Source organism: Dipodomys merriami, unplaced genomic scaffold, assembly GCF_024711535.1.
Source record: "Dipodomys merriami isolate MVZ:Mamm:240054 unplaced genomic scaffold, mDipMer1.0.p SCAF_14, whole genome shotgun sequence".
Lineage (NCBI taxonomy): Eukaryota > Metazoa > Chordata > Mammalia > Rodentia > Heteromyidae > Dipodomys > Dipodomys merriami.
The window spans coordinates 20348908-20375979 of NW_027202715.1; the positions used below are offsets into that span (position 1 = coordinate 20348908).

The 27072-nt window shown below is 40.5% G+C and overlaps 3 protein-coding genes across 15 annotated transcripts in view; 2 read left to right on the forward strand and 1 right to left on the reverse strand.

Moving 5' to 3' along the window:
* Positions 1-11366, forward strand: part of Rufy2 (RUN and FYVE domain containing 2) — a 34905-nt gene extending 23539 nt beyond the window's left edge. For 3 of the 4 annotated variants that reach the window (XM_070020974.1, XM_070020975.1, XM_070020973.1), the window contains exons 13-18: positions 2207-2326; positions 5370-5499; positions 6399-6493; positions 8359-8407; positions 8546-8623; positions 8705-11366. In XM_070020974.1, the coding sequence (XP_069877075.1) occupies positions 2207-2326; positions 5370-5499; positions 6399-6493; positions 8359-8407; positions 8546-8623; positions 8705-8848 (616 nt within the window). In that variant the 3' untranslated portion in view covers positions 8849-11366. The remainder of the gene's footprint in view (positions 1-2206; positions 2327-5369; positions 5500-6398; positions 6494-8358; positions 8408-8545; positions 8624-8704) is intronic. The other variant, XR_011371551.1, reaches the window with a different exon arrangement.
* A 607-nt stretch (positions 11367-11973) lies between these two features.
* On the reverse strand, positions 11974-22673 carry Hnrnph3 (heterogeneous nuclear ribonucleoprotein H3). 7 transcript variants are annotated; one of them, XM_070020983.1, is made up of 11 exons: positions 22510-22673; positions 19049-19124; positions 17194-17328; positions 16568-16706; positions 15871-16055; positions 15350-15436; positions 15056-15171; positions 13776-13911; positions 13395-13490; positions 13204-13296; positions 11974-13099 (listed from the first exon to the last, which is right to left on the reverse strand). In XM_070020983.1, the coding sequence occupies exons 3-11, from the start codon at positions 17303-17305 to the stop codon at positions 13023-13025; spliced, it is 1041 nt and encodes a 346-aa protein (XP_069877084.1). In that variant the 5' UTR covers positions 17306-17328; positions 19049-19124; positions 22510-22673; the 3' UTR covers positions 11974-13022. The 7 variants fall into 7 exon arrangements, with proteins under 7 accessions (XP_069877084.1, XP_069877085.1, XP_069877088.1 ...); XM_070020984.1 differs by lacking the exon at positions 19049-19124 and having other exon boundaries at positions 22530-22673; XM_070020987.1 differs by lacking the exon at positions 19049-19124 and having other exon boundaries at positions 15916-16055.
* The window catches only part of LOC138826044 (phenazine biosynthesis-like domain-containing protein), a 38534-nt gene continuing 33294 nt past the window's right edge, over positions 21833-27072 (forward strand). For all 4 annotated transcript variants that reach the window (XM_070020977.1, XM_070020979.1, XM_070020978.1 and 1 more), the window contains exon 1: positions 21833-22004. The gene's annotated coding sequence lies outside the window, so the exon portion shown is untranslated. The remainder of the gene's footprint in view (positions 22005-27072) is intronic.

Sequence of the window (27072 nt, forward strand, 5' to 3'; positions counted from 1 at the left end):
CATGGGCAAGATAATGAGTACATTTCTTATCAAGCATTGTAGCCTCCTCCTTTGTTTCCCCTTCCCATCCCTTCCCATCCTCCCCCCGCCCCCTAGATTTTTTTTTAAAAGAACTAATAACAGTAATTTCCTGTGGTTCTACCTATAATATAAAACAAATACACATTTTAAAAAAGTGGAAAAATGAAAAGTAGAAACCATATGAGGATTAGCCTATCTGTTCCCTGCATTGTGATCATCAGTCTTCCACTCACTGCTCTCTACCAGAAAAGAGGTATTCGGAGAAGCAGTTAAGTTTGCTTTCTCTGAGCACAGACCCACAGCCTTACCCAAGATGGAAGTTTGCTTTGGTGGAATTGTTTCAGATTGGCATTTTTCACTTTGATTGTTGGAAAATGTAATGTATTTCCATGGCCTTGTCATGTTGATGTCAACATATGTCTTACCATTGCTTTTTTTGAATCTACTTATTAAAAACATAACTATTAATGCTTTATTGACATGAATATTCTTTTATTGACATCCTCTTTCTTCTTTTTTTCTTTTTCTTTTGTTTTCTTTATCCCCATTTTTACATTTTGGACATCTTTATTACCTTTTTTCTGTCTTTGATTTCTGTCCATTCCATTATGAAGTGACAACGATCTGTTAACTCAAACTAGGACAATTGCAATGTCGTTGGTGAAGTGTGCTGGCAGTGACAGACAGGACCAGTACAAGCTGGTCAAAGATATATCTTTCTGAAGACTGCACATCTTTTAAACAGACTGAGAGAACCCATAATTTTATAGTGTATTAAATGGAAAAGGATTTATGCTATTAAATACTCTAAAGGGATCTGGCTCCCTCTCTATTTTGGGGTCAGCTGCTGAGGTAGCACGCTGCCGGCAAGCAGAGCATGTGCACTTGTATCCCAGTACATTCCATGGGCCTCGTGCACGAGGCCCATTCCACTATTGACCATGTAGAGGTCAGGATTTTCAAATGCAATTTTACCTTTTTAGCTTTTTGGTGGAAAGTGTAAAAAAAAGTTTAAGTTAACCTTTGGTTTCACGTTGTGTTGGCTCAGATATTTCCCCCCTATTAGCCCCGCTCTTTGCCTGATGGCTCCCTTACTGAATTTGCTAATATGTTTTTAAACAGTTTATACCCAGATTGGCTATTGGTATGTGCGTTTGCATCTCAATTTTCCAGTTCCCTCAGCCCTATGGGATAGCACAACTTCAAGCCCTACCTCACTCTCACTTTTATTTTACTTTGGGTAACTTAGAGAAAAGCTTGGGTTCCTTCCCACTGCCTTAAAATTTAAACTTATAGATAACATTATCTTGAAGTCATACATACTCATATGATAAGTGAAATTCACCCCATTAATATGATTTTAAGGCAGAAAGAAAGAGGCAGGAATTTTTGTCCTGAAACTATTTTTTTAGAGAACCTTGAGGTTAATTCTCAGAAATCTGATGGCCAAGCAAGGCGAGAATGGAAGTAAGCCGGAGGAAAAGCAATGGCTTACAAGTAAAAATAGAAAAACTGAAAAAATCACATTTTGACCTAATGCCTAATATTCAGTGATAAGGAAAATGATCTCTAGAGAATGATGCCAACTAGCACTAAATTCTTTTTGAATATTTCAAATATGCATCCATACACATATACATCTTTGACCAAATTAGTAAAAGCATGAAGAGGTGTAGGAAGGACTCCACTACTACTTGGAGTATCTGTAGGTCTTGCTTGTGGCCTTGCAGCACCCTTCATTCCTGCCTACACCCCTTATTAGAACATAGCTGGGGCCTTCTCCACCTACTGCAGACAGAAGTATTTTGCTTTTCTTGATTTTGTAAAAAAACAAAGCAAAAAAACCTCCATTAACACACATACTTATACTTTGAAATTCCATTCATTATGCTCTAGATAATTGGTAAAGGCTGTATTGCTTTACATTGTTAATTATAAACAAGAAATAAAACAAAATTAAAGATAGTATTCTGGGCATATTATATGTTGTATTAAAAAAAAATCACAAACCGATTTCTAGACATTGTGTGGCTCTTTCACGTTTGAGTTTGTGAGTTCCCCCCCAAACTTTGTTTTCATTTAGAAATGTTTCTATTTCCCCATTTTTCTTTTATTTGTCTTCTTCACCCTTTTACACCCTAGTTCTAGCCTCAGTTTTACCCAAAGTTGATTTGAATTACACCAGATTGCAGCAAGCAGAGAAGGCGCAAGTGGAAGCTGAAGATGAGGATGAGAAATATCGACAAGAATGCCTCAGTAAATCTGACAGTCTGCAGAAACAAATTTCCCAAAAGGAGAAACAGCTGTGAGTAGTTTACTCTTAGAAACAAAGAATTGTATTGATATAATCCCCTCCCCTCAGTTTTTGTTTGGGGTTTTTTTTGGGGGTCCGGTTGTGGGGCCTGAACTCTGGGCCTGGGCGCTGTCCCTCAGCTCTTTAGCTCAAGGCTAGCGCTCTACCACTTGAGCCACAGCGCCACTTCTGGCTTTTTTCTTTTTTTTGCTTATGTGGTTACTGAGGAATGGAACCCAGGGCTCGTGCATGCAAGGCAAGTGCTCTGCCACTGAGCCACCTTCCCAGCCTCCCCTCAGTTTTTTTTTGCACACCATAATAAAATACAATTTTTTTTATTTATCCAATGACACTGGCTAATATGTTCATTTTAAAAACTAAAAATTTAGCTAGGCACTGGTGGCTCATGCCTGTAATTTTAGCTACTCAGGAGGCTGACATCTGAGGATACCACTTCAAAGCCAGCCTGGGCAAGAAAATCCTTGAGACCCTTACCAGTTAGCCACCAGAAAACCAGAAGTGGAGCTATGACCCAATGTGATAGCATGCTAGCCTTGAGCAAAAGAGCTCAGGGACAGCTCCCAGGCCCTGAGTTCAAGCCTCACAACTGACCAAAAAAAAAAAAAAAAATTAAAATTTGGGCTAAGGATATATTTTAGTGTTAAGAGCATTTGCCCAAAGTTTTATGTTTGAGTCCCAGTTCCACACAAAAACCGAAAATTTGTGATGTTTTCCTTTTTATTCTTTTTTTTTGTCGGTTGGGGGGGCCTGAGCTCACCTGGGCGCTGTCCCTCAGCTTTTCAGCTCAAGGCCAGCACTCTACCACTTGAGCCACAGCGCCACTTCTGGCTTTTTCTGTTTATGTGGTGCTGAGGAATAAAACTCAGGGCCTCATACATGCAAGGCAAGCACTCTACCACTAAGCTACCTTCCCAGCCCCTCACTTTCATTATTGCTTATTGAGTACTTTCAGCTATGTCTTGCTGTCATATTTAGGAGATTTTATTTATTTATTTATTTATTTATTGTTGGTTGTGGGGCCTGAACTCTGCTGGGCACTGTCCCTCAGCTCAAAGCTAGTGCTCTACCACTTTAAGCCACAGCACCACTTCTGACTTTTTCTGCCTATGTGGTGCTAAGGAATGGAACCCAGGGCCTCATACATACAAGGCAAGCACTCTTATCACTGAGCCACCTTCCCAGCCCCTATTTTTATTTATTTTTAATTTAATTTTGTTTTTGGTTGCAGTAACACTAAGGTTTGAGTTCAGGGCTTTATACGTACTAGACTAGCACTTTTCCAAGGACCTGTGCCCCAGTTTTGTTCCATATTAATCTGATGGCCATTAGATATGGAGTACTGGAACTTAACACCAAAGAACTATCATCAAAGAACATGCAGTTGGGCGCCGGTGCCTCACGCCTGTATTCCTAGCTACTCAGGAGGCTGAGATCTGAGGATTTGGTTATAAGTGAGCCTGGGTAGGAAAGTCCATGAGACTCTTATCTCCAGTTAACCAGCAAAAAGCCAGAAGTAGAGCTATGGCTCAAGTGGTAAAGCCACCAGCCTTGAGTGAAAAAGCTAAGGGACCCAATGCCCAGGCTCTAGTTCAAGTCCCAGTACACACAAAAATTTTCTCTTACTAGACTGTCTTTTCCTCGGACCTTTTGTCAGAGCATGTCTTACATTATTTCAGGGGAGAATGCTTTCTGTGTACATTGGCATTTATAGATTTAGGGCTCTTCAACACCCATTCTGAACTGTTATCAGTATATGTACCCTTCTTATTCTATCCACTTGCAAAGAATAATTTTGAAAATGACTTCTTGTTGGTTGTGGGGCTTAAACTCTGGGCCTGGGTGCTGTCTCTCAGCTCTCCAGCTCAAAGCTAGCGCTCTACCACCTGAGCCACAGTGCCACTTCTGGTATTCTGAGTGGTTTGTTGGAGATGAATGTCATGGACTTTTCTGCCTGGACTGGCTTTGAACAGCGATCCTCAGATCTCAGCCTCCTGAGTAGCTAGGATTACAGGTATAAGCCACCAGTGCCCAGCGAAAAAGACTTTTTGATCAATCTAAAATGTAGTACTTTGACTACTTTCGTTGTTAGAATGAGGTAGAATTAGCATTTCTAAGCAGCATGGACTTTTCTCCTAAGATGGCCTACTCATAGATCTATCCTGATACTGGTCAGCTTCTAGCAGTAATCTGTAAATTAGCACTTTGCCCCAATTGATTTCTATTCTGATAACAGCAATAATTACACCAGAGCAATTCTTTAGTTTGTTGTAAAAAAGTTCACATGGTATAGGGATACAACCCCACCCTAAGCCAGGTATAAGGGATACAACCCCACCCTAAGCCAGGTATAAGGGATACAACCCCACCCTAAGCCAGGTATAAGGTCACATGCCTGTAATCTCAGCACTCCAGAAATGGAGGCAGGAAGACTGTGAGTTTGAGGCTGGCCTGCTACAAAAAGAATCTTTGTCTCAAAAACAATAACAAAAATCCCACCTTCCCTTGTTTTCACTAGTTCCATTTCCAAGATGTAACTAGTTTTTACAGTATGGCATTTGCCATTCCATTATGTATTATTTATGTATATGTAATAAATGACAAATGAGTAAGAAGGGTATTTTGTAGCCGAAAATCCTGAACTTATCAAGAAATATTTATGAAATAAAGTATCTCCAATCCTATTTAGAGGCTGAAATAATCAACGAAAAGATAAGATGCTTAGCCGGGCGCTGGTGGCTCACGCCTGTAATCCTAGCTACTCAGGAGGCTGAGATCTGAGGATCGCGGTTCAAAGCCAGCCCGGGCAGGAAAGACCGTGAGACTCCTATCTCCAATAAACCACCAGAAAACCGGAAGTGGCGCTGTAGCTTAAGTGGTAGAGTGCTCGCCTTGAGCTGAAGAGCTGAGGGACAATGCCCAGGCCCACAGTTCAAGCCCCACGACCGACAAAAAAAAAAAAAAAGATGCTTATATGAAGGGATACAACTGTTCTGTGAGAAATAGCACTGAGCTCTGTGTGTCATTTTCGTTCAAGGGTGCGACTGGAAACTGACTTGAAGATTGAGAAGGAATGGAGGCAGACTTTGCAGGAAGATCTTCAAAAGGAGAAAGATGCCTTATCTCATCTTAGACATGAAACCCAACAAATCATTAGTCTTAAAAAAGTAAATAGTGGTAAAACTTTAAATATTGCATCTTGACAACTGTTAACTTAAAAATGTACATTTATATGAAGAAACAGTATATACTAGTTATTTCTGGAAGTATCAGTAAGAAGATTAAAGTGAATGGAAAATTGTTGATAAGAGGTTTGGCAGGCTTGGATGGCTCATGTCTATAATGCTAGCTACTTAGGAGGTAAAGATTAGATGATCATGGTTTGAAGCCAGCCCAGGCCGGAAAGTCCGAGAGACTCTTATCTCCAGTTAAACACCAAAAAAGCTGGAAGTGAAGCTGTGGCCTAAATGGTAGTTATTTTTTTTCCAGTCCTGGGGCTTGAACTCAGAGCCTGGGTGTGACATTGTCCCTGAGCCTACCACCTGAGCCACAGCACCATTTCTGTCTTTTTCTGGAGTTAAGTTTATTGGAGATAAGTCTCACAGGGACTTTTCTGGCTTTGAACTGTGATCCTCAGATCTCATCCTCCTGAATAGCTAGGATTACATGTGTGAGTCACTAGCCCAACTAAAGTGCTCTCTTTGAGCACAAAAGCTCAGAGACAGTTCCCAGTCTGAGTTAAAGCTCCAGGAGCAGCATGTGCATACACACACACAGTTTTGGAAAGAGTTCTGTTTTATTATCTTTCAGTAGCTGTACAAGAGAGTTTCAGTTCAACATGTGAGCTTGTAAATCCAGTGCATCTTGATCATTGTCATTTGTCAGTTGTGTTTCTTATTAAAAGGCGTAAAGAAAGGCGGGTACTTGGGAGGCTAAGAGGAAGATCATGAGTTGGGGGGCAGCTTGGACCATATAGCAAGGCTGTCTTAAAAAGCCAAAATAATCTAAGAATGTTTTTCAAATTAGTATGCGTAGAATTTAAATTACATTTTGTCTTATTTTGAAGGAATTTCTTAACCTCCAGGATGAAAATCAGCAGTTGAAGAAAATATATCATGAACAAGAACAAGCTCTTCAAGAACTTGGCAACAAACTTAGCGAGTAATTTCTCTTTTATTCTTCAACTAAGTAGACGCCTATAAAAAGGTCTTATAATGCCAGGTGCCGGTAGCTCATGCCTATAATCCTAGCTACTCAGGAGGCTGAGATGTGAGGATTGTGGTTCAAAGCCAGCCCAAGCAGTAAAGTCCATCAGACTATCTCCAATAAACCACTCAGAAAACTGGAAATGGTACTGTGGCTCAAGTGGTAGAGTGCTGGCCTTGAGCTGAAGAGCTGAGGGACGGCGTCCAGGCCCAAGTCCAAGTCCAGAGTTCAAGACACATGACCACCACCACCACCACCACCACCACCACCAAAGGTCTTAGGCATGGACTATCTGTTTTAATATAGAAAAGTAGAAATAAGAAATCTACAGTGACCTATACTTTAATCAGGTCTTAAGTCTCTAGCCAACCTCAAAATAAATCTAAATGTAAGCATCTCATCATATATATGGGTGCATGCCATTTGTAAAAATTCAACTCAGTAGAAATCACAGTAGAACAGAGATTTAATTGTTGCTGAAGATGAGATTCCATTAGGAGGTATTGAGCCTCATTTCCAAGGGCATAAAGAACAGTATTATAATTTACTAGAACCCTGAAACTTGGCTTCTAAAGAATAAAGCTATTAGGTGGACACTGGAAGCTTACCTCTTTAATCTTAGGTACTCAGGAGGCTTGAGATCTGAGGATTGCAGTTTGAAGCCAGCCTGGGCAGCAAGTCCACAAGAATCTTACTTCCAGTTAAGCATAAAACAAGCCAGAAGTAGAGCTGTGGCTTAAGTGGTAGAGATAATGCTCTACCTTTTTTGCCTTGACCAAAAATGTTCAGGGAGGGCTGGGAAGGGGCTCAGTGGTAGAATGTTTGCCTTGCATACATGAAGCCCTGGGTTCGATTCCTCAGCACTACATAAACAAAGCCAGAAGTGGCGCTGTGGCTCAAGTGGTAGAGCGCTAGCCTTGAGCTGAAGAGCTCAGGGACAACACCCAGGCCCTGAATCCCCAATCAAAAAAAAGGGGTGGGGGGAAGGGGGAAAGGAGGGACAAGGCTTTTTTTTTTTGTTCCTAGTTTTTCTTTTTTCTTAAAATTTTTTTTGTTTTGTTTTGTCTCTTTTGGTACTGGGATGTTACACTTGCTTGTCAATGGGCTACATCGCAGCCCAGCTAGTTTTTTTTCTTTCTTTTTTTTTTTTTTGTCGGTTGTGGGGCTTAAACTCTAGGCTTGGGCGCTGGTCCCTGTGCTCTTCAGCTCAGTGCAAGCACTCTACCGCTTGAGCCACAGCACCATTTCCGGTTTTCTAGTGGTTATTGGAGTTGAGTCTCACCGACTTTTCTGTCAGGACTGGCTTTGAACTGTGATCATCAGATCTCAGCCTCCTGAGTAGCTAGGTTTAGAGGCGTGAGCCACCAGCACCCGGCTCCAATTAGTGTTTTCAAAGAACAATTTGCATTGTACTTCTGATAAGCAGGATTCCTTTACCAATTTGGCATCGATTTACTAAGCACTTTGAGCCATACCTTGTGCATCATTACCTTATTTCCCACTGACTCGTGTGACAGATATGTGTCAGGGACTATGTGGAGACTAAACACTTACCTTAAGATCATAAAAGTTTAATACTAAAACGTAATAAAGTGCTAGCTAGAGATGCAGCTCAATGGTAAAGTGCCTGCTTAGCAAGCACAAAGCTAAGTTCACCAAAACAAAAGACATAGGAGAATGACATTGTTCTGGCCAGACACAATCACTAGGATCTAATAGTGTGTATAATTTCATATTCTATGAAAACCCAGCACCTAATTACTAGGCAGTCATATTTAAAAATGTACACTAAAATTTGCACCTGTTTGTAACCCTTTTAGATCCAAACTGAAAATAGAAGATATAAAAGAAGCCAACAAAGCATTGCAGGTGAGTAGATGCTTTAAGTAAGAAGGCTCAACCCATTGGTACGAGTTTACAAATACCCTGTATAAATGTGAAGCATTTTAGGGCTAAGGGTGTTGCTTGGTGGCAGTGCACATGCCCTGGGTTTTTTCTTCCCATTAGGGACTGGTTTGGCTGAAAGACAAAGAAGCAACACATTGTAAGCTTTGTGAAAAGGAATTCTCACTTTCTAAGAGAAAGGTAAGAGAGGTAGAGAGTCCAAAATTTTTTGGCTCAAAAATGACTTAAAATTTCATTCAGTTTTCTCTTTCCATTTAATAGCACCACTGTAGAAACTGTGGGGAAATTTTCTGTAATGCCTGCTCTGACAACGAACTGCCTTTGCCTTCTTCACCAAAGCCAGTACGAGTCTGTGATTCCTGTCATGCATTACTCATTCAGAGATGCTCATCTAACTTGCCATAAAACTCCAGAACTAAGTCCTTCCTGTATGACAGTACCTGCAATGAATATTCCATGTGTGCAAGGTGTGCAGACATCAGCCCCTCTAAGCAGCTTCCAGTCAGTATTGGTACCAGTTTATCTTCTCGACTTAATTTTTGGGAATCATAAGCTGGATGACTTGATATTTACTTTTTTCCATTGTTATCCAGAATTTTAAACAGCATGTTTTGGAGTAACTTTAGCCTAATTAATATTACACAGAACAATCATGTAACTTAAGTCCATTGAAAGCCAGACAGAAGCGAACACACATTTGCCTTATCTTATAAAGGCCTTCTTAAAAATAAGGCTTCAGATTGTCTTCTGAATTCTGTCAAACTGGCATTTGATGGTGCCTGTAATTCTCTTAATGCACTTTAAAGCTTCACAGTTCTCAGAGCAAGACTGAAATGTATCAACTTTTTTAGAAGAATTTATGTCCCAATTCAACATTTGTTATGAGACAAGATCTCAACACACCATCTTTCTTAACACAGGATCATCCATCCTGTGTTCCTCAGCCTTGAGTGCTGGGGTTATATGCCACCACATCTAGCCCGTAGGCTTTTCATTTTGGCAAGATTCCAACGTAAGTATTTGATGTGTTTTTTCTCCCCTCACCCTTCCCTTATTTGCAATAGAAACAACCAATATTTTATACTATGTCATTTCCTTTTGGTCTTAAGTCAGTTTCATATGCTGGTGGGATTATAAGGGACATTGATTTGGCTTAACATTTCCCCTGTTAAACAAAACCATCCTTTCACCTTAAGTTACTGGGACAGGTCTTTTCAGATGCTTTTTTGGTTTTTAACACGGAATGGGGGATAGTATCCCAATTCAAAGTTGAAAACATAAATCCCTCAGGAAATGTGTTTTTATGCACAGGCTGCAGGGGAACAAAACCCAGTTTCTCTCCTTAAGCATTAAAAATGAGGGGAAAAAATTCTTTCCCTTGGAACGACATAGAAAAGAGTGATTCTGGGCTAGGAAGGTGGCTCAGTGGTAGAGTGCTTGCCTTGTATACAAGAGGCCCTGGGTTTGATTCCTCAGCACCACATAAGCAGAAAAAGCCAGAAGTGGTGCTGTGGCTCAAGTGGTAGAGTGCTATCCTTGAGCTTAAGAGCTGAGGGACAGCACCCACGTCCTATTCTATTCCCATTGGAGTTATTTCTCAGAAATGTCCTAGTCTACCATTGGTGTTGGGTAAATGAAAATGGTGGCTTCCAGCCCATTTCTTAGATTCAAGGAACACTATTTTGTTGTAGCATACTAAGAATTTCTATTGTTTAACTTCCACCATTTAGAATCCTTTGTGTATTAATTTTCAGCTATGCACTTTTGAGTCTTCCAAGAATAACACAGAAACTTTACATTCCAAGGAGCATTATTACATCTATGATTAATCATAGATGCTTCTTTTTCCCTTAGCGTGTAAGATGCTTTTCTAAATTGCCAAAGTAAAAACTAGTGTTTTACTTGAAGGTCTACTGTCTCCAGAACCTATAAATTTCCAGTGAGCTTCTGAGGTCAATTTCAGTTATATCTAACATAGATCTCAGATATCCTTTCTCGAATATGGACAGAAATGTGTCCTTAAGAAATAGAATTATATTCTTGAACTGTTTTTGTACTGATGGGATATAATAACATTTTTATGACTGCTGAAAATTAGTAAACATAAGTTTCAAATGTTTTTTATTATGTACTTCAGAATTTTAAATGTAATTCAAGAGTTGGGCATTAGTAGCTCACACCTATAATCCCAGCTAACTCAGGAGGGTGAGATCTGAGATCACAATTTGAAGCCAGCCCAGGCAGGAAAGTCCGTGAGACTCTAATCTCCAATTAATCACAAAAAAAAAACAACAAAAAAAACAAAACAAAAAAAAACAAAAAAAACCACACACACAAACCTGGAGCTGTGGCTCAAGTGGTGGAGCATTAGTCTTGAGTAGAAAAGTTCAGGGACAGCACCCAGGCTGAGTTCAAGTTCCAGGAATGGCACTTACACACATAAACACAAAGTAAGTTGCTTAAATTCCAAGGTTGATTTACAACAAATAAACCATGATTTTTAGTCACTTTTTGAAACTTTCTCACTAAATGATGTCATTACATCTTAGGTTCATTTTCTTTGAGGCAGCTGTTCTGAAAAAGTGTAACTTGGCTGTTTAGTTTTAGCTTACTTAAAAACCATTTATAGACTAGGGATGCGGCCTCAGTGGCATAGTGCTTGCCTAAGCATGTGTAAGGCCCTGGGTTTGATTCCCCAGACCATGAAAACAAAAACATAATATTTTTAGATTTTACTGCAAAACTTTCCTAATTATTGTGTAATTATGTACCTGTGTACACTACTTTTGCTTTTCAAAACAGACTTCATGCCATTCCTTTATGTAGACAATACCCATGATGATGTGATCACGGTGCCAAGGAATTGCTACTGTAATTCTAACCTGTAATGTTTTAAAAATAAAACGTGAGTTTTATAAAACAATTTGGAAAAACTAGCCTCCTTTAGGATATTTATTTCTAGTATTTTTATACTTTGACTGCTTTTAACAATTTGAGGGCAGTTCCTAGGGAAAATACCGATGTTTGTGCTGAGTGGCAGGGCTCTAAATGCCTAGAACACAGAAGCCCTGATTTCAGTCTCCAATCAAAAGAAAATATAGAAAGAAAAAAAAAATCACGAGTGCCAGTCGCTCATGACTAGAATCCTATTCAGGAGGCTGAGATCTGAGGAAGCATCAGTTTGAAGCCAGCCCATACAGGAAAAAGTCCATGAGATTGTTATCTCCAATAAACTGCCTCTAAACTGAATGTGGAGTTGTGTGGCTCAAGTGGTAGAATGCTGGCTTTGAGCTGAAAAGCGCAGGGACAATGCCCAAGCCCAGAGTTCAAGCTCCACGTTGGACAAAACAAAACACCAATGCCAAAGGACAACAGGCTCCTACACCAGCTGTCAATACTTCCTTTTTAACTCCAGAAATCACTCCTTTGGAATCACTTTGTCTATTAATCTTCAATTTAGATACCACTATAGTATTTTCTACCAATTCAGTAACCAACAAAAAACATTCTAGGACAGACAAGAGATACTATTGTCTCCCACATTGACATTTATTACATGAATAACATTTCTAGCAAAAACAAGTTACAAGTTGAATAACTGAATTCACATTGACAGGTTTCACTTTGACCCATTAGTCAATTTGGAAAATAAAAGCGCCATACTGACAAAAAGAGGTAAAAAGCACCTTTTCCTTGCTCTATATAGTATTTCAACTAAAACTCAAAGCTGATATTAGATGTAAAATCCATTTGAAGGATTATTTTAATTGACATGGATTTCTTTTACATTTTATAAAACACTTTATAGAGTCATGTGAGAAACTGAAAATACAGGTGTGAAGTACACTCTCTATAGTACATAGCCACATACTTGTATTGAATTCTTATGTCATCAAAAACCTTTAGCTACTCTAAGACATCTTAACTTACAAATCTTTTTAGAAACATTTTTGGTACTTCAGTCAAAAAGGGGATCTTACTCTAAAGTCTAAGGCTAAATTTGCAGCACACCTACCCATACTAAGAAATTCAGGTAGCTTTGTCTAATAAATGATATTCTAAAAATAATATAGCATTAGCTGAAATTATGCTCCTGAAGCCACCCAATTCATCTTTAAGGTTTATATTTACAGTGTTGTATAGGAGAAATTAAAAGAAGTTTCACTAATTTTTAAAGCTCTATGCCAGATACTGCTTATTAAGCTTGCTGTTTACTCAGAAGTTAACCATTATCCTCTAATATTACACACTACACAACTTCTGATAGAGCTAACAGTAAAATACATTAACCCAAATCTTATGAAGGCAGCACATCTTTCGGAATAGCTATATATAAAAAGTATCAACATCAGTTGTTTGAATATAAAAATTTATTTTTAAGTCAAAGTATGCAACAAATAAAACCTACAGAAAACAGATTTTCCCATCACAATCTGTTTCTTTACCAAATAATATTTTGAAAACACATTCCTTCAGTCATTATAAAGTTCTTAAAATACAAAAGAAATTAAATCTGTAAGAAAGTCTAGTAGACCAGATTCTGTGTTGTTAAGACTTGTATGTTGGTGCTTTTTTTTTTTCAGTACATCCCACGCCATCCACCTCCACTCATGCCACCTTGACCATAGTAACCTCCACTGCCTCCACCACCACGGCCTTAAAAAAAAAAAAAAATCATTAGGATGCTGAAAGTAACATCTACCTTTAATTACAGGCATTATATTATGGGAACTAACATAAACCAAACTACACATACATACCATAACCGCCCAAGCCATCAGGAGTACCGTATCCTCCGCTGTAATTGTTCCCCATTCCCATTCTGCCAACAGATCCATATCCTCCCTGATTATCTTTACAAAAAATAATAATAATTGAGAATTGTCAAGTAACTAACATTGCTTATTTAAAAAGCATTACATATCTATTCCATTAAAAAAAAATTACATACCTATTCCATCTCTGCCATAGCCTCCCATTCCAGAACCTGCCATTCCAGAGCCACCTCCAGGAGTAGAATTCAAGAAGAGTTCAATGTATCTATGTTCTTAAGGAAAAAGGTGGATAGAAAAAGACACTGGATCAAATTTCTGAATAAAAACTTAAAAAAAAATCAATTACCTAGATTTAAATGAAAGCAGGTTAGATATGAAAAGTCAAAGCTATTACCACTAAAGTTTAAATGAGTTAAGAGTTCTAAGTGCTTTTATACTTGTGCCATAGCTACTTAAATGTAAAACATCTCTTACATCTATTTAAATCAATGAGAAATTCATTTTGTAATCTGGGTAACATCCAAGAAACAAGACAGCATGGCAAGGAAAACACTTACGCATGTTATTTTTATCCTTAGACATGGCAGCAACTGCATCTTCATGTGTCACAAACTCTACATCTGCTTCTCCTGTTGCTCTCCCATCAGCTCCAATATCAATATGAACTCGTATTGGGTTTAGTGGTGTGAAGAACTAAATAAAACAAAACACTTGTTATTCACCTTTTTATTTCAATTATTGAAAGTTACCAGTTTACCGTGATTCTTCTTCAGTTCATTGGAATAAACCCTGAACAAACCCTTCTGTTGCCCTATTTGCCTAGCAATAATTAAAAAAGATCCTATGAACATAATTACCCACTTAAGAAAAATGGTGAATGGTGCTGATGGCTCACTTGTAATCCTAGCTTCTTGAGAGGCAAAGATTGGGAGAATCACTGCTTGAGGTTGACTAGAACAACAACAAAAAGAGCATATGTGACTCCATCTAGGCCTGGTGGCAAGTATCTGCCACTCCAGCTATAGGAGTATTGCAGTCCAGGCCAATCCAGGGAAACAAGTGAGACCCTATCTCAAAATTAACCAGAACATGAAAGACTAGTGACAAATGACTCAACTGATAGTGTCTGCCTAGCAAGCATGAAGACCAGACTTCAAACTCAGTTCCTCCTCCTACCCACTAAACAAAAAACAAACTCAGTTCCTCCTCCTACCCACTAAAAAAAAAAAAAAAAAGCAAACAGTTGGTGCCAGTGACTCATGCCTGTAATTCTAGCTACTCAGGAAGCTGAGATCTGAGAATTGAGGTTCAAAACCAGTCCAGGCAAGAAATTCCCTGAAACTCTTATCTCCAATTAACCACCAGAAAAAGGAATTGGTGCTGTGGCTCCAGTGGTGGGGTGCTAGCCTTGAGCTCAGAGACAGAGCCTAGGCCCAGAGTTTGAGCCCCATGACTGACCAAAAAAAAAAAAAAAAAAAAGCAAACAACTCATTGCCTTTCAAATAAACTAGGTTGGGCTGGGAATGTGGCTTAGTTGAGGCTTAGTTGTAAGAGTTCTTGCCTAGCATGAGTGAAGCCCTGGATTCAATTCCTCAATATCACATTGGAAGTGGCACTGTGATTCAAGTGGTAGAGTGCAAAAGAAGCTCAGGGACAGTGCCCAGGCCCTGAGTTCAAGCCCCAGGACTGGCAAGAGAAAAAATAAAATAAGCTAGGTTATATTGAATTTAAAATGAAAATATGTTTCTAAACTAGCCAGGCATGGTGGGGCACAGCCATAATTCAAGCAGAATTGTGAGGTACTGATATAAAACGACTTATTACTACAATTACTCACATTAGCAATGTCATTTTCAGTTGCACGGAAAGGCAACCCTCTCATATGTACAAAATGACCACCATGAAAACCTGAACTTGCATCACCAGCTCCACCATAGCCATGCCCTCCCATACCTAGGAAATAAAATTTTGCTAAGATTACAAACCATTATGGATACATGTAGGAAGTTATATGCAAGGTATAAAGTCCTATAAAGGAATGCACCAAAAGATGCCTGAGCTCAGTTATACAAGCCACTTATATTACCATTGAAACTTTAATAAAATTTACTTCAAAATGAAAATATTTTACCTCGTCCATCTCTCATTCTGTCATCAAAGCCTTCATTTCCATAGCCATAATTATTATAGCCACCATACTCATCAAAACCTCCATAGCCTATGTAATTGAAGGAGAAATACATGAACACCACTCCAAGAGGGTATTTTTACAATTTAGTTTACAAATCACATTGTGGTAAAGTTTATTTAGCCTTTTTTGCCATTTCACATTTGCAAATCCCAAATTAGCACATACAAAGCAGCTAGCCCCTTGAGATTTAAAACCTTAAAAGGACAAATTCAGTCATGACATGTAAATTATATTCATCTTTACAGTACAAAAAGAAAAGTGCCAATTATCTTCATTTTTATTTAAGTTTTCTAGGTGTTAATATGTGCATCAATCAAGTCCCACAGCTGGCCGTGGGAACTCATGAACAGGTTTTAAAACCTAGTAGGTACTGAAATTACTGCCATTTCTGTATTTCTTGACAAAGTGTCAGGAACATTAAGAAAATGACAACAGAACCTTTGTTCATTAGATACACATACCACCATCATATCCATCACCTCCTCGTCGCATTCTGTCATACATACTTCCACGCCCAGCTCCATAATAACCCCCTCTTCCTCCTATTGGTCTATCATATGGTCCTGGTCGCTGTCCCAGCAGTCTTCTTGGTGGATCATAAAATCCTTTAATTTCACTCCTGCTACTCCTGAAGATCTCAATATACCTATTTAAAAATGTTTTAAGGTACAGGTTTCAGCACAAATGCATTAGAATAAATTAGACATTGGGCAAAATGCATTTTTTTCTACATCTAGATATATAACCCAATTTAAATTGCCTAAATACACCATAAATCAACATTTTATACCTCCAAACTTAAATAATTAAATATTTAAGTTTTACATAGACAAATGAGTCATTTGAAAGCAATAAATTCAAATATACTTTTAGTTTGTTTCCGTTTGTACATGATACATGTTTAAAGAAAATAACGTGATTATAGAACAAGTATTTATCAACACCCTACCAAGAAATGGAAACAATCTAATTTTTAATTTAAGCCAACTATTAGCATCATTTCCCCCCCCAAATCTGTAGTTTCCATGTTAAATTTAGGTAATTATCAATTCTTTTAAACTACCCCAGAAAAATGTTATGGTTACCCCCCCATTAAGCAAGTGACCCACAACCCCCAAAAATAAAAATTTAACACCATCCCAAACTCTCCATCCCCACCTGTGCCCTATTCTTTCCTTGTGTTTCCCCAGAGCATTTTCTGCTATCTCCTTTGAAGCAAACTGCACGAAGGCCTCCCCTGTGCTTCTCCCCTGGTAGTCCATCGTCAATGTTATCCCATTTGGCACGATTTCCAACCCTTTAACCCAAGGACAAATAACCCCATCAAGGGGAACAGTGTTAAAGGCTGAAACATTCCCATCTGAATCAAATATTTAAAACAAGACTAAACAAAACAAAAAAAAAAAGCTTAGTTTCCCATCACCCCATAATACATCCCATAATATTATTGGATTAAATAAAAAATTTTGCCACCAGTTTTTTCAAATTACACTCTAAAGCCCACCTATATTACATGGACAAAGCTACAAATCAAATGCAACTATGCTCCAAATACGAATTCATAGCTCATCTCATCACAATTATTCTCAACTAACTGCACTGTACATTGTTTTACACATTCTATGCATTCTGTACTGAATATATTAAACTGGAGCACATTTCAGATTTTAAGGTATAACCTAACAATCTAAAAGTTCCAAAATCAAATCAGTTGTACAAATTAAAAATTGGTCACATATAATAAAATTAAAATGCTACTGAACTTTGACTAATACTAGAGGTACCTTGAAAGAACTGAACTATTTCCTCTTTGCTGCAACCAAATGGCAGTCCGCGAAGTCGTACTGTCCCATCACTAGCGTCATTTGGACCATTATGTTTCATAACCCAATCCATCTCAATAACGTTTGATTTAAATGCTATAAAAAATAAACAAGCACATAAAGCAGTCAATCAAAATATACTCTTAAGAAACACCTTTCAGAAGTATCACAACAGGAAAAATAAGTTTAAAGTGACTCCTATAACAATACCACAACACAATATTCTACCAACTTTCTACTTGAGGTTACAAAAGCAAGCAGTAAAACCCAAGACTAAATATTACATTAGCTAAGATTTTTTAAGACTTGGATAACTGGCAATTTCAGATTCTTCAAACCATTACTGCCAACTCTAGCCCTTTCATCATCTTTTTAAGTTTTCACTTTTTACATTTTATTATTTATGTGAAAGGTTATGCAAATTCAAACTTCTATAGTTTAGAAGTTGTATGTAATACCACCACTCATATTGAGTCCATAAAAATGCACTGCGTACCTGTTTTGGGAAAAAATGGCATTATAAAAGCCTAAAATTTATTAGATACATTACTGATTTTGAATCTTAAATATTCACTTTTTGGGGGGTGCCAGTCTTGGGGCTTGAACTCAGGGCCTGGGCCCTGTTCCTGAGCTCTTTTGCTCAAGGCTAGCGCTCTACCACTTGAGCCACTTCTACTTCTGGCCTTTTCCTGGTTAACTGGAGATAAGGAGTCTCACGGATTTTCCTGACTAGGTTGGCTTGCAGTCTCAATCCTCAGATCTCAGCCTCTTGAGTAGCTAGGATTACAGGCAGAGCCACTGATGCATGGCTTTGATTCTTAAGTCCAATTTAAATACTCAAGAGCAGAGTTTTAAATGACGTGAGTTAAAATTAAGGTTAAAAAAAGATGCTAAAAATTGAATGCCACAAAGCAAGCATGATGAGACATGCCTTGGAATCCCAGCACTTTTAAGGCAGAGGCAGGAAGATACAGAATTCAAGCCAGGCAGCTCAAAAACACTTCAAACAGTATCTGGGTTTTTTTTTGTTGTTGTTTTCAGTGGGACACAGGGCTTTGACTCTGGGCTTAGGTGCTGTCCCTGAGTTCTTCAGCTCAAGGTGAGCACTCTACAACTTGAGCCACAGTGGCACTTCAGGTTTTCTGGTGGTTAACTGGCAATGAGAGTCTCAACGGATATTCCTGCATGGGCTGGCTTTGAACTGTGTGCCTCAGATCTGTCTCCTAAGTAGCTAGGATTAAAGGTGCTCAGCTGCACCTGTATTTTTAAAGCTCACCTATTGTGAAATCACTACACACACATTATGTCTATTACTTTATCAAACAAACCTAGTTTTATTAAATACATTCACAAAATACAAAACAGCAACTGACCCTTCTTTGCCTCCAAAATGAACCCATCCACTCAAGTCTGTTCTCTTCTCCAGAAGCAACCATCTTTCCTTTTAAAATTCCAAACATTTTTTTTCAATAGCCTAATGCAGAAGTCCTACAGCTGCGGAAACTTACCACACCTTACATTTCACTATGCAGCTGTAGGAATTCTACTCACCTGAATATTTCAAACGTTCCCCTTACCGCCACCACCTCCTCTGTAATCAAAACAATTTATTCACTTGATTTCACTATGCTTAAAGATTATATTTTACATCAACAGTAACTATTCACTCATGCTTAATTCCACATTATCTAATTATCAGTGCAACTGTTAGAGCCTCAGAAGGGTCATGTTTTCTTTTCTAGAACTCATTATGCATTAAAATAAGCTAATGTAGAAACTCTCAAAAGTAATAATCTCTACTATCTTCAGCACGCACCTGTGTTGATGTACTACTAAAGATTTTAAAGAGCCTCACTAAACTGTCCCCTTCCAGTCCGTTTTTTTTGTTATTCCTTTAAAATTTAAAAAAAAATTATTATTAAAGGTGATGTACAGAGGGCTTACCTAAGTCAGGTAAACAGTACATTGCTTTTTGGACAGTGTCACCTCTTTGCTCATCTCCCAGTTTTCCCCTTCCAGCCTCACCCACAAGATGTATACTTTAAACAGTGTCCAGTGAGTACCACTGCCACATGTTCACCCATTCTCCCTCCATTTCTGTGCCTCCCCTTACACTCCCCACGCACTTTGTTATTTCTTAAGGTCCCAGGTCCAGCTCTAGTCAAAGAACCAAAAATGGGAAGAAAAAAAATTTTTTTTTAAAGTTCTTAAGTACACAAGTAAATTAAATACAAATCCTTAAGATAAAGGAAATCCTGGGTTGAATCCCTACTCTGCCATTCACTGGCTACAACTTCTTAAGCCTGTTCAGTTATAAAGTAAGCAGTAAGTACATACGTCTCAGATTGTTATTTAATGTGTTTGGTTTGCTTCAGGCTAAGCATTGAGGGTGGATTGATGGGATTTAAAAAAGAGCTCTATGAAATGAAGGAAATACACCACCAACAAAATATCTGAACCTTAAAGTACAAAAAAACTATTCTGTCTTCAGAGGAAGGACAAGCAAAACAAGTTTTCCAAAGTCAACAAAATGTTTCTACAGCTTAATACTACTCAAGTATCTCTGAAAAAGGAGATCCCAAAACTCAGGGAACAAAAGTCGGAGATATTTTGAAGAGATCTACTACTTCCTTAAGTTTTTTTTTTCTTAAAAGAAAAATAGCAACAAACCCAAGAAGCCAATTATTTCCTGTTATGCATGATTTAACAAGAGGAAAGAGTGGAACGGATGTTATACCAAGCATTAATTTCTCATTAAACTCTTCACAAAGATCTTAAGAGTGTGGTGTGTTGACATTTCTCTTTTGTTTTGAAGACAGGATCTTGCTGTACAGCCTAGACTAGCCTGAATTCCTCTGCCTCCACCTCAGGAGTGCTGGTATACTTCTTAATGAAAAGCTTACTCCATTTTCTTTCCATGTAAAGGTGAACTCAATATACCCATTTGTATTTCAGCAAACACAAAAATTAATCATTTATCTTTATTAAAAAAATCTTCACAAGAAAATATTTGAAAGCAAACTAGTTTTGATTTTCAATCTCACTGTACCAATGAGAAAGTTCATATGAAAACAATTAAGTATTTATTCTACTTAAAAAATCTGAACGTAATCAATGTAGATGCTGTTGCACTTTAAGGCTCTCAGAAACTAATCAGTTATTGATGATAATCCACCTCAACCTTTCTTTTTAACAACATTGAAACTATTGTATTACACTAACACATGTCCAGAATATAATGTGGAATGAAGTTGCCTGAGTCTTGAAAACAAGGGAGCCTGCCAGAATATAGCATAACTGCTAACAGACAATTTTTGTTTTTTTGGAATGAAGGCTGTTTTTCAAATTACAAGGTAGTAATAGTTTGAAAACTTGGAAAGTACTAAAACCCACTGAAATGTGTATTTTTACATGTAAATTGTATAACTGCTAAGGATCATCTGTTAACTAAAATATATGACTCTAACATGGAGATTTTAAGTATAGAATACAAAAACCTGTTTTCCAAGGGAGGACAAAAGATGGCAGACAAGGCAATCAGATAAATTTCCTCAATTATGATAGATGAAAAGATTAACAAGAGCAAGATAAGAAGTCTGCAGTCTGTCTAATCCAGTAAGGAAAGCTCAGACCTGTCATATTGCTTGATGGCATTTCTAGGTTACCTGTCCTTTGGAAGGCCACTAAAAACCTGTGGGTTTTTTTTAAAACCAAAATTTGGTAAACTTCCTTGGCAATCTTGACAAAGCACCATGAGACATTTAACAGGCAGCAACTTTAAAGAAAAGTTTGTTTTTCCTAAAGCTGCAAAGTAGGTAATTGACTTCTTATAAAGATTTAAGTGTTTCATTGGAAACATTCTCACACTTTTACCTATCCCTTTTGTGTTGTCTTCAAGAAAGCTACCAACACGGTCCTGATTCTGAGGACCCATTCACCCCCTCCCCCCACGTGATTAGGCTTATACTTTTTTGCTTAATAGACTTATCACCGGGTTCAAAATACAGATCTAGGCTATACTAAAAACAAACAAAAAAAACTTAGCTACATGATGCTCACAGCCGTCATGCCAAGGGAAAACAAAAAACAAAAAAACAACCAAATCACTACCCCAAACTGAACTCTTCGGAATTTACTATCAAAACCTACCACACTATATTCTTTTCTTGATATGTGCACAGTTTTTGTCATCACCGATTGTAAACTCCGAAAGACCAATTCTAATCCACGGTGCCAAACCACAAACTCCTCAACTACCCGCCCCGCCCCAAAGTTCACGAAGCGGTGGCGTACTTCCCAGGGCCCGCGCGGCCTTCTCGGATGGAAGCCCAGCCCCAGCCCCAGGCCCACCAGAAGCCACCCTCGCTGCCGCTCGGACACGGGCAGCCTTTTTAAAAATGTTTCAGCCGCGAGGTCACACCAACCAAAAACACAGCACGGCCTTGCCAGGCGAGTACGTACTCGTTTGCTCGAAGTTCCAAATCTGGACTCTAAGGGCCGGCTAAGCGGCCCGTACTCCTCCCGGGAGAGGCTGCCCCGGAGACCCGAGCTCCAGGCAGAGCGCGCCCCCTCCCCCGCCCGCCCCGCCGCGGCCGCGCCGGGCTTAAAAACCTTCGCCGCCGGGCGGCGGAGTTACAAAGGGCTCGGCTGCCTCCTTTGTCCTGGATTGGGGAGTCGCGAGCCTCCGTCGCCATTGGCTTTCCTCCCCCAGCTCCAGCCTCTCTCATCTCGGGAATCTGCGTCAGAAGTCACTCGCAGTCCTGCCAGCCCAGGTAGCCCTGCCGAGGGAAGGGGAGGCCGCGGGGGGGAGGCCAGGCCCGGGCGAGCGGCCCCGAGTCCCCCCCTTCCCGCCCGCCCCCCTCCGTCCCCGCACCCGGCCGCCCGGCCTGGACCCGGCGCGCCTCACTCCCGCCCTCAGCCCGTCCCGGAGCGCCGGCCGCCCCCGCCCCGCCGCCGGCCTGCCGACGCTCCGGGGAGGGGAACGGGGGCCACGAAAGTACGGAGAGCCGGGAAGGGCGGGAAGGAGGTCGTCCGCGCCGCCGGGCCCAAAATGGCGGTGGCCGAGCCGGCAGGGAAAGCGGAGAAAATGTTGCCCCCCCCCCTCCCCGCACACTCCGGGTCCGGACGTCGTCCTCCCTCCTCCGAGGGGGAGGGCGCGCGGGGGGCGCGGCGCGCGCGGCCCGGCCCGGCCGCCTCCGAGCGGCCACCTCCGCACTCCGCTACCCTCCCGGCCGTCCTTCTCCCGACTCCGCGCCGGACACCGCCAGCCCAACCTACCCCCTCTTTACTTCAGATACCCTGTCGGGCGATAGAAACACCGACTCCGGGCTCGCGGGGTCCGACCAGGAGCCGGACAAACCCTCCGCCTCAGGGCAGCGCTCCGTACAACGGTTTTTCCAACCGTCTTCGGCGGCGGCAACCGCTGAGGAAGCTGCGCAGCCGACGGCCGGGGGGGGGGGGAAGGGGGCGGGGCGAGAGCGTTGGAGCCGGGCCGCCCTGCTCTCGCGAGATGAGAGGCTCTAGTCCGCCTCAGCCCGGGCTGGATGAAGTGCGCTTGCGCGCTGCCAGGCTGCTTCCCGCCCCGCCCCCTCCCGTCCGCCGCCGCCTCTCTGCACCCCTCCTGCAAACGACTAAACGGGGCGGACGATCTGTCTTCTTACTTACCACTATCCCATTTTCAGAGCTCTCACCTTCCTGCCGTCTCGGGAAGGATGTGAGTTCTGAAAACACTGTGGCGTCGCAGTTTGGAAAAGTTCTGTCCTGCTCTTCTTAGTACAAACCCGGGCCGGGGCCCCGCCCCTACCCTGCGAGTGTGTGTGTGTGTGCCTGTGTGTACCCACACATGTAATATGCACACACACATAACAATATATGCATATGTGTATGTTTCATGTGCAAAATATGTAATACAGTATATAACATAGCGTGCAATATATTTATATATAAATATATATAAAACATACCTAATATATCCAGTGTCTCGGCTGCCAAGGCACATGGAGGCCATCAGGATGGGTTTCCTTCTCTCCCCTGACCCCACTCTTGGAGCTAGGGGTCTCAGTCCCCACTGGTGTAGCACCAGTGCCTGGTGCAGGACTTTTTTTTTTTTTTTTGGCCAGTCCTGGGACTTGAACTCAGGGCCTGGGCACTATCCATGAGCTGCTTTTGCTCAAGGCTAGCACTCTACCACTTGAGACACAGCACCACTTCTGGCTTTTTGTATTTATGTGGCACTGAGGAATCGAACCCAGGGCTTCCTGCATGCAAGGCAAGCACTCTACCACTGAGCCACCTTCCCAGCTCCCATGTCTCTTTTTTTTGGTCTACCACATCTCTCCCTATCTTTTTTTTTTTCTTCTTTGCGTTAAAACATCAGCGACTGACCAACGGCTCATGGCACCAGGCATTTGGGTTATTTCCTAAACAGAGCCTTACAATCCGGAGAATTGCACTTACTAGTGACAGTAGACGGTCTTTGGGTTCTGTCGTGTCACCACAGTTCCTCATGACACATTATCGGCTTTTAGGTTTTGTTAAATTTTAAAACAAGTGTAAGCCGAATTTCTGTGGGAGGGGTGGAGGGCAATACTTGTAAGAAGTGTAAAACATTGAGACAAGTTAAACATGCTAAGGTAGAAAGGTACCAGCACTTCCAGGGAGAGACTATGTTAACCAAAGTTGAGTATGTCCCCTAGGATGGGTTAGGGTTGTCAAGGTGGATGAAGGTAGGTTGTAATCAACCTTCAGTGTCCAGCCCAAAGATTTAGGACATTAGGAAGTACATTAGCGATGGAGTGGAGCAGAAGGTGAACGCTGTTATGTAGATTGTATACTCTCTCAAAGATGATGGGTAATTCTTGTCTATGATGGAGACAGAATGTCAGTTATTACCTTCAGGCAATGGAAACTTCCATTTCATGGCTATTCTTGAGACCATTGGAGGGAGTTTGATGATCTTTACAAGAAAGAATGTTGCGGTGACTACAGCTCACATTTATTGAGTACTTGCTCTGAAAAATAATTATCTTTATTTTACAGATGCCTAGTTCCAGAAAAGTGTCCAGTAACAAAGCTAGGATTGGAACCCAAACAATTTTTACTTCACAGGACAAAGTTTCACACCAGTATAAAAGTTATGGTTATAATACTTGTGTATTGAGGGGACAGACATCCTTTTAGGCAAAGCAGTTACTATCCCTGACTTTACAATCTCAGGAGATGTATAGGCACTAGTTTATTAGCCTGACACTTAGTTGTCTTGATATCACTGACTGTAACCACTCTCCACCAATTTTTTTACTCTTAAAAAAAATACTGGACTGGGAAGGTGACTCAATGGTAGAGCGCTTGCCTTGCATGCCTGAGGCCCTGGTTCGATTCCTCAGCACCACATAAGCAAAAAGAAAAAAGCCGGAAATGGTGCTGTGGCTCAAGTGGTAGAGTGCTAGCCTTGAGCTGAATTGCTGAGGGACAGTGCCCAGGCCCAGAGTTCAGGCCCCACGACTGGACCCCCCCCCCAAAAAAAAAAAAAAACCAACAAAACAAAACAAAAACCTAAAAAAAAAAATTCTGTAGTAGTAAAACTCTAAGCTCCTACTCTTCAGATGGATTCCTCTCTATGGGCTTAAATTACATGGTTACTTTATCTTTTCAGTCTTTCAACCTGATTTGGTGGGAAGAATTTTGTAATCCTTTTACCCATTGTAGGAATACAAATAACCTGCTTGCTGCCTGATTGAATCTGGCATTCTTTCCACGCGTTGGGTGTAGTTATGAACCATAATCTTAAAATCATCCTAATGACATGAATGACTTTTCACCATTGAGCTGTGGTTTCTTATGCAGGATTCTGGTCTTAATGTCTTTGTCTTGGGCACTCTGCCTGAGTGAAGATTCAGAAGGTCTTGGAATTAGTCTATGCATTCCTTTTGTCTTTTTATTGTTACAGCAAATAGGGAATTTTGAGTTTAAAATATATTATGTAATGGTAAATTATTTTTATTTTGCTTCCTCTTTTACTACTTTTCTACACAAAATAAAAAAGACAACTATTCCCATTTGCAAATTGAACCCTGACCATGTAAGGCTTGATTAGATTGGCTCACTGCTGCCCCAGTGAGCCCTATAGAATTGTTTCCAGACCAATCTCTGAGGAATTGTTTCCATAGAGATGGCTTGAACTAAGGACTCCCAGCTGCTTTCAGGATTTTCCCCCTTCTCTCTTTGTATTTCTTTTGGTCTTTCTGTGCTTTCCTATTAGCATAGAGATCAGAGGGACCCTGGAGAGGATCTTGTTAGGGGCCATAATGAGAGAAGAGATGAAAAAGGAGAGGGAAATACAAGTACCCATACATCCCAGAGGAAAACAAGCCTTTGAACATGTGATCTTGTGCTACACTGGGATGCAGAGGAGAGGAAAATTCCATGCAGAGCCTAAGTGAAAGAGAAAGAAATTGAAAGAGACTGAACATTACTGGGGGAGGGAGGGAGGTGCATTTACAAAAAACTGGTTTATGGTATTTGTTCATAGACCCCTATGGCACTGTATAGCACCATAAAGACCAATTTAGCACAATCATTTTCACTATATCAGAAACAAATCAAAACCCACACCAGTTTACTAAAACTATGTCTAATTAAGGTATTTAATGGGTTTTATAACACAAAATCTTGACTTAGTAGGGCTTTGTGAACTGCTTATTCTTTGATTTATATCATACATATCTACTGTCTTTAAAAAGCATTGATCTCCCTTGACATAATTGTCCTTCCTCAAATTTCTTTTTTTTTTTTTTTTTTTTTTTGGTCTGATAGTGGGGCCTGAACTCTGGGCCTGGGCGCTGTCCCTCAGCTCTTCAGCTCAAGGCTAGCGCTCTACCACTTGAGCCACAGCGCCACTTCCGGCTTTTTTCTTTTTGCTTATGTGGTGCTGAGGAATCGAACCCAGGGCCTCATGCATGCAAGGCAAGCGCTCTACCAGTGAGCCACCTTCCTCAAGTTTCTTGAGTGTTTGTTCTTTTTTTTTTTTTTTTTTGGGGTGGGGGAACTACCTGATAGGCAGGCTTGAACTCATGGCTTCCTGCTGTCACTATCTTATATCAGTGACACATTTGTTACAACTGATGAATTAACATTGTCCTCTCCTGGAGAATATTCCACATGACCTTGAGAATAATATGTTGCCTCCACTCCTGTGGTGGATCATTCTATAGGTCCCTCCCTTCCTCCTCCCCCACCTCCTCTCGCTCCCCTCCCCCACTGAGGACTCAGGCCTAAATACCTTCAAGTATTTATAGTCAGATTCAAATTAGGGTTCAATATAAAATACCTTTCCCAATTCAGTTATTTCCTCTGATCAATATGTTGCTGCAGTCAATGATTACAACTTGCTACAAATGCTTGTTTCGATTTTCCTGGCTGGTTTTACTCCAGTCATTTACTTTCTGGACATCCAGGAGACTGTACTAGGGAAATCTTTCACCATTCATGGCTGGGCTCCTTGATCCTACTTGAAGGTTATATCAGGTTTGATCATGTAATGCCCAAGGATGATAGAGGACTCTGGAATTATAGTTTCTGGAGTTATGGACACAGAATACAACTCTAGAGGCTTTAGGGAACATTGGGAAATGTTGCCAGCTCAGGAATTTCTGGGCAGAGTAAGCCTAGCTCTCTTTCAGTTACTCTTTGTATGGCGTATCTTTGCTTTCTTTAACACTCCTGTTTTTTTTTTTTTTTGGTTTGTTTGTTTGTTTTGAGATAGGGTCTCACTATGTAGTCCAGACTGACTTTAGACTGTAGCCCAGACTGGCCTTGAACTTCAAATCCTCCCAAGTGCTG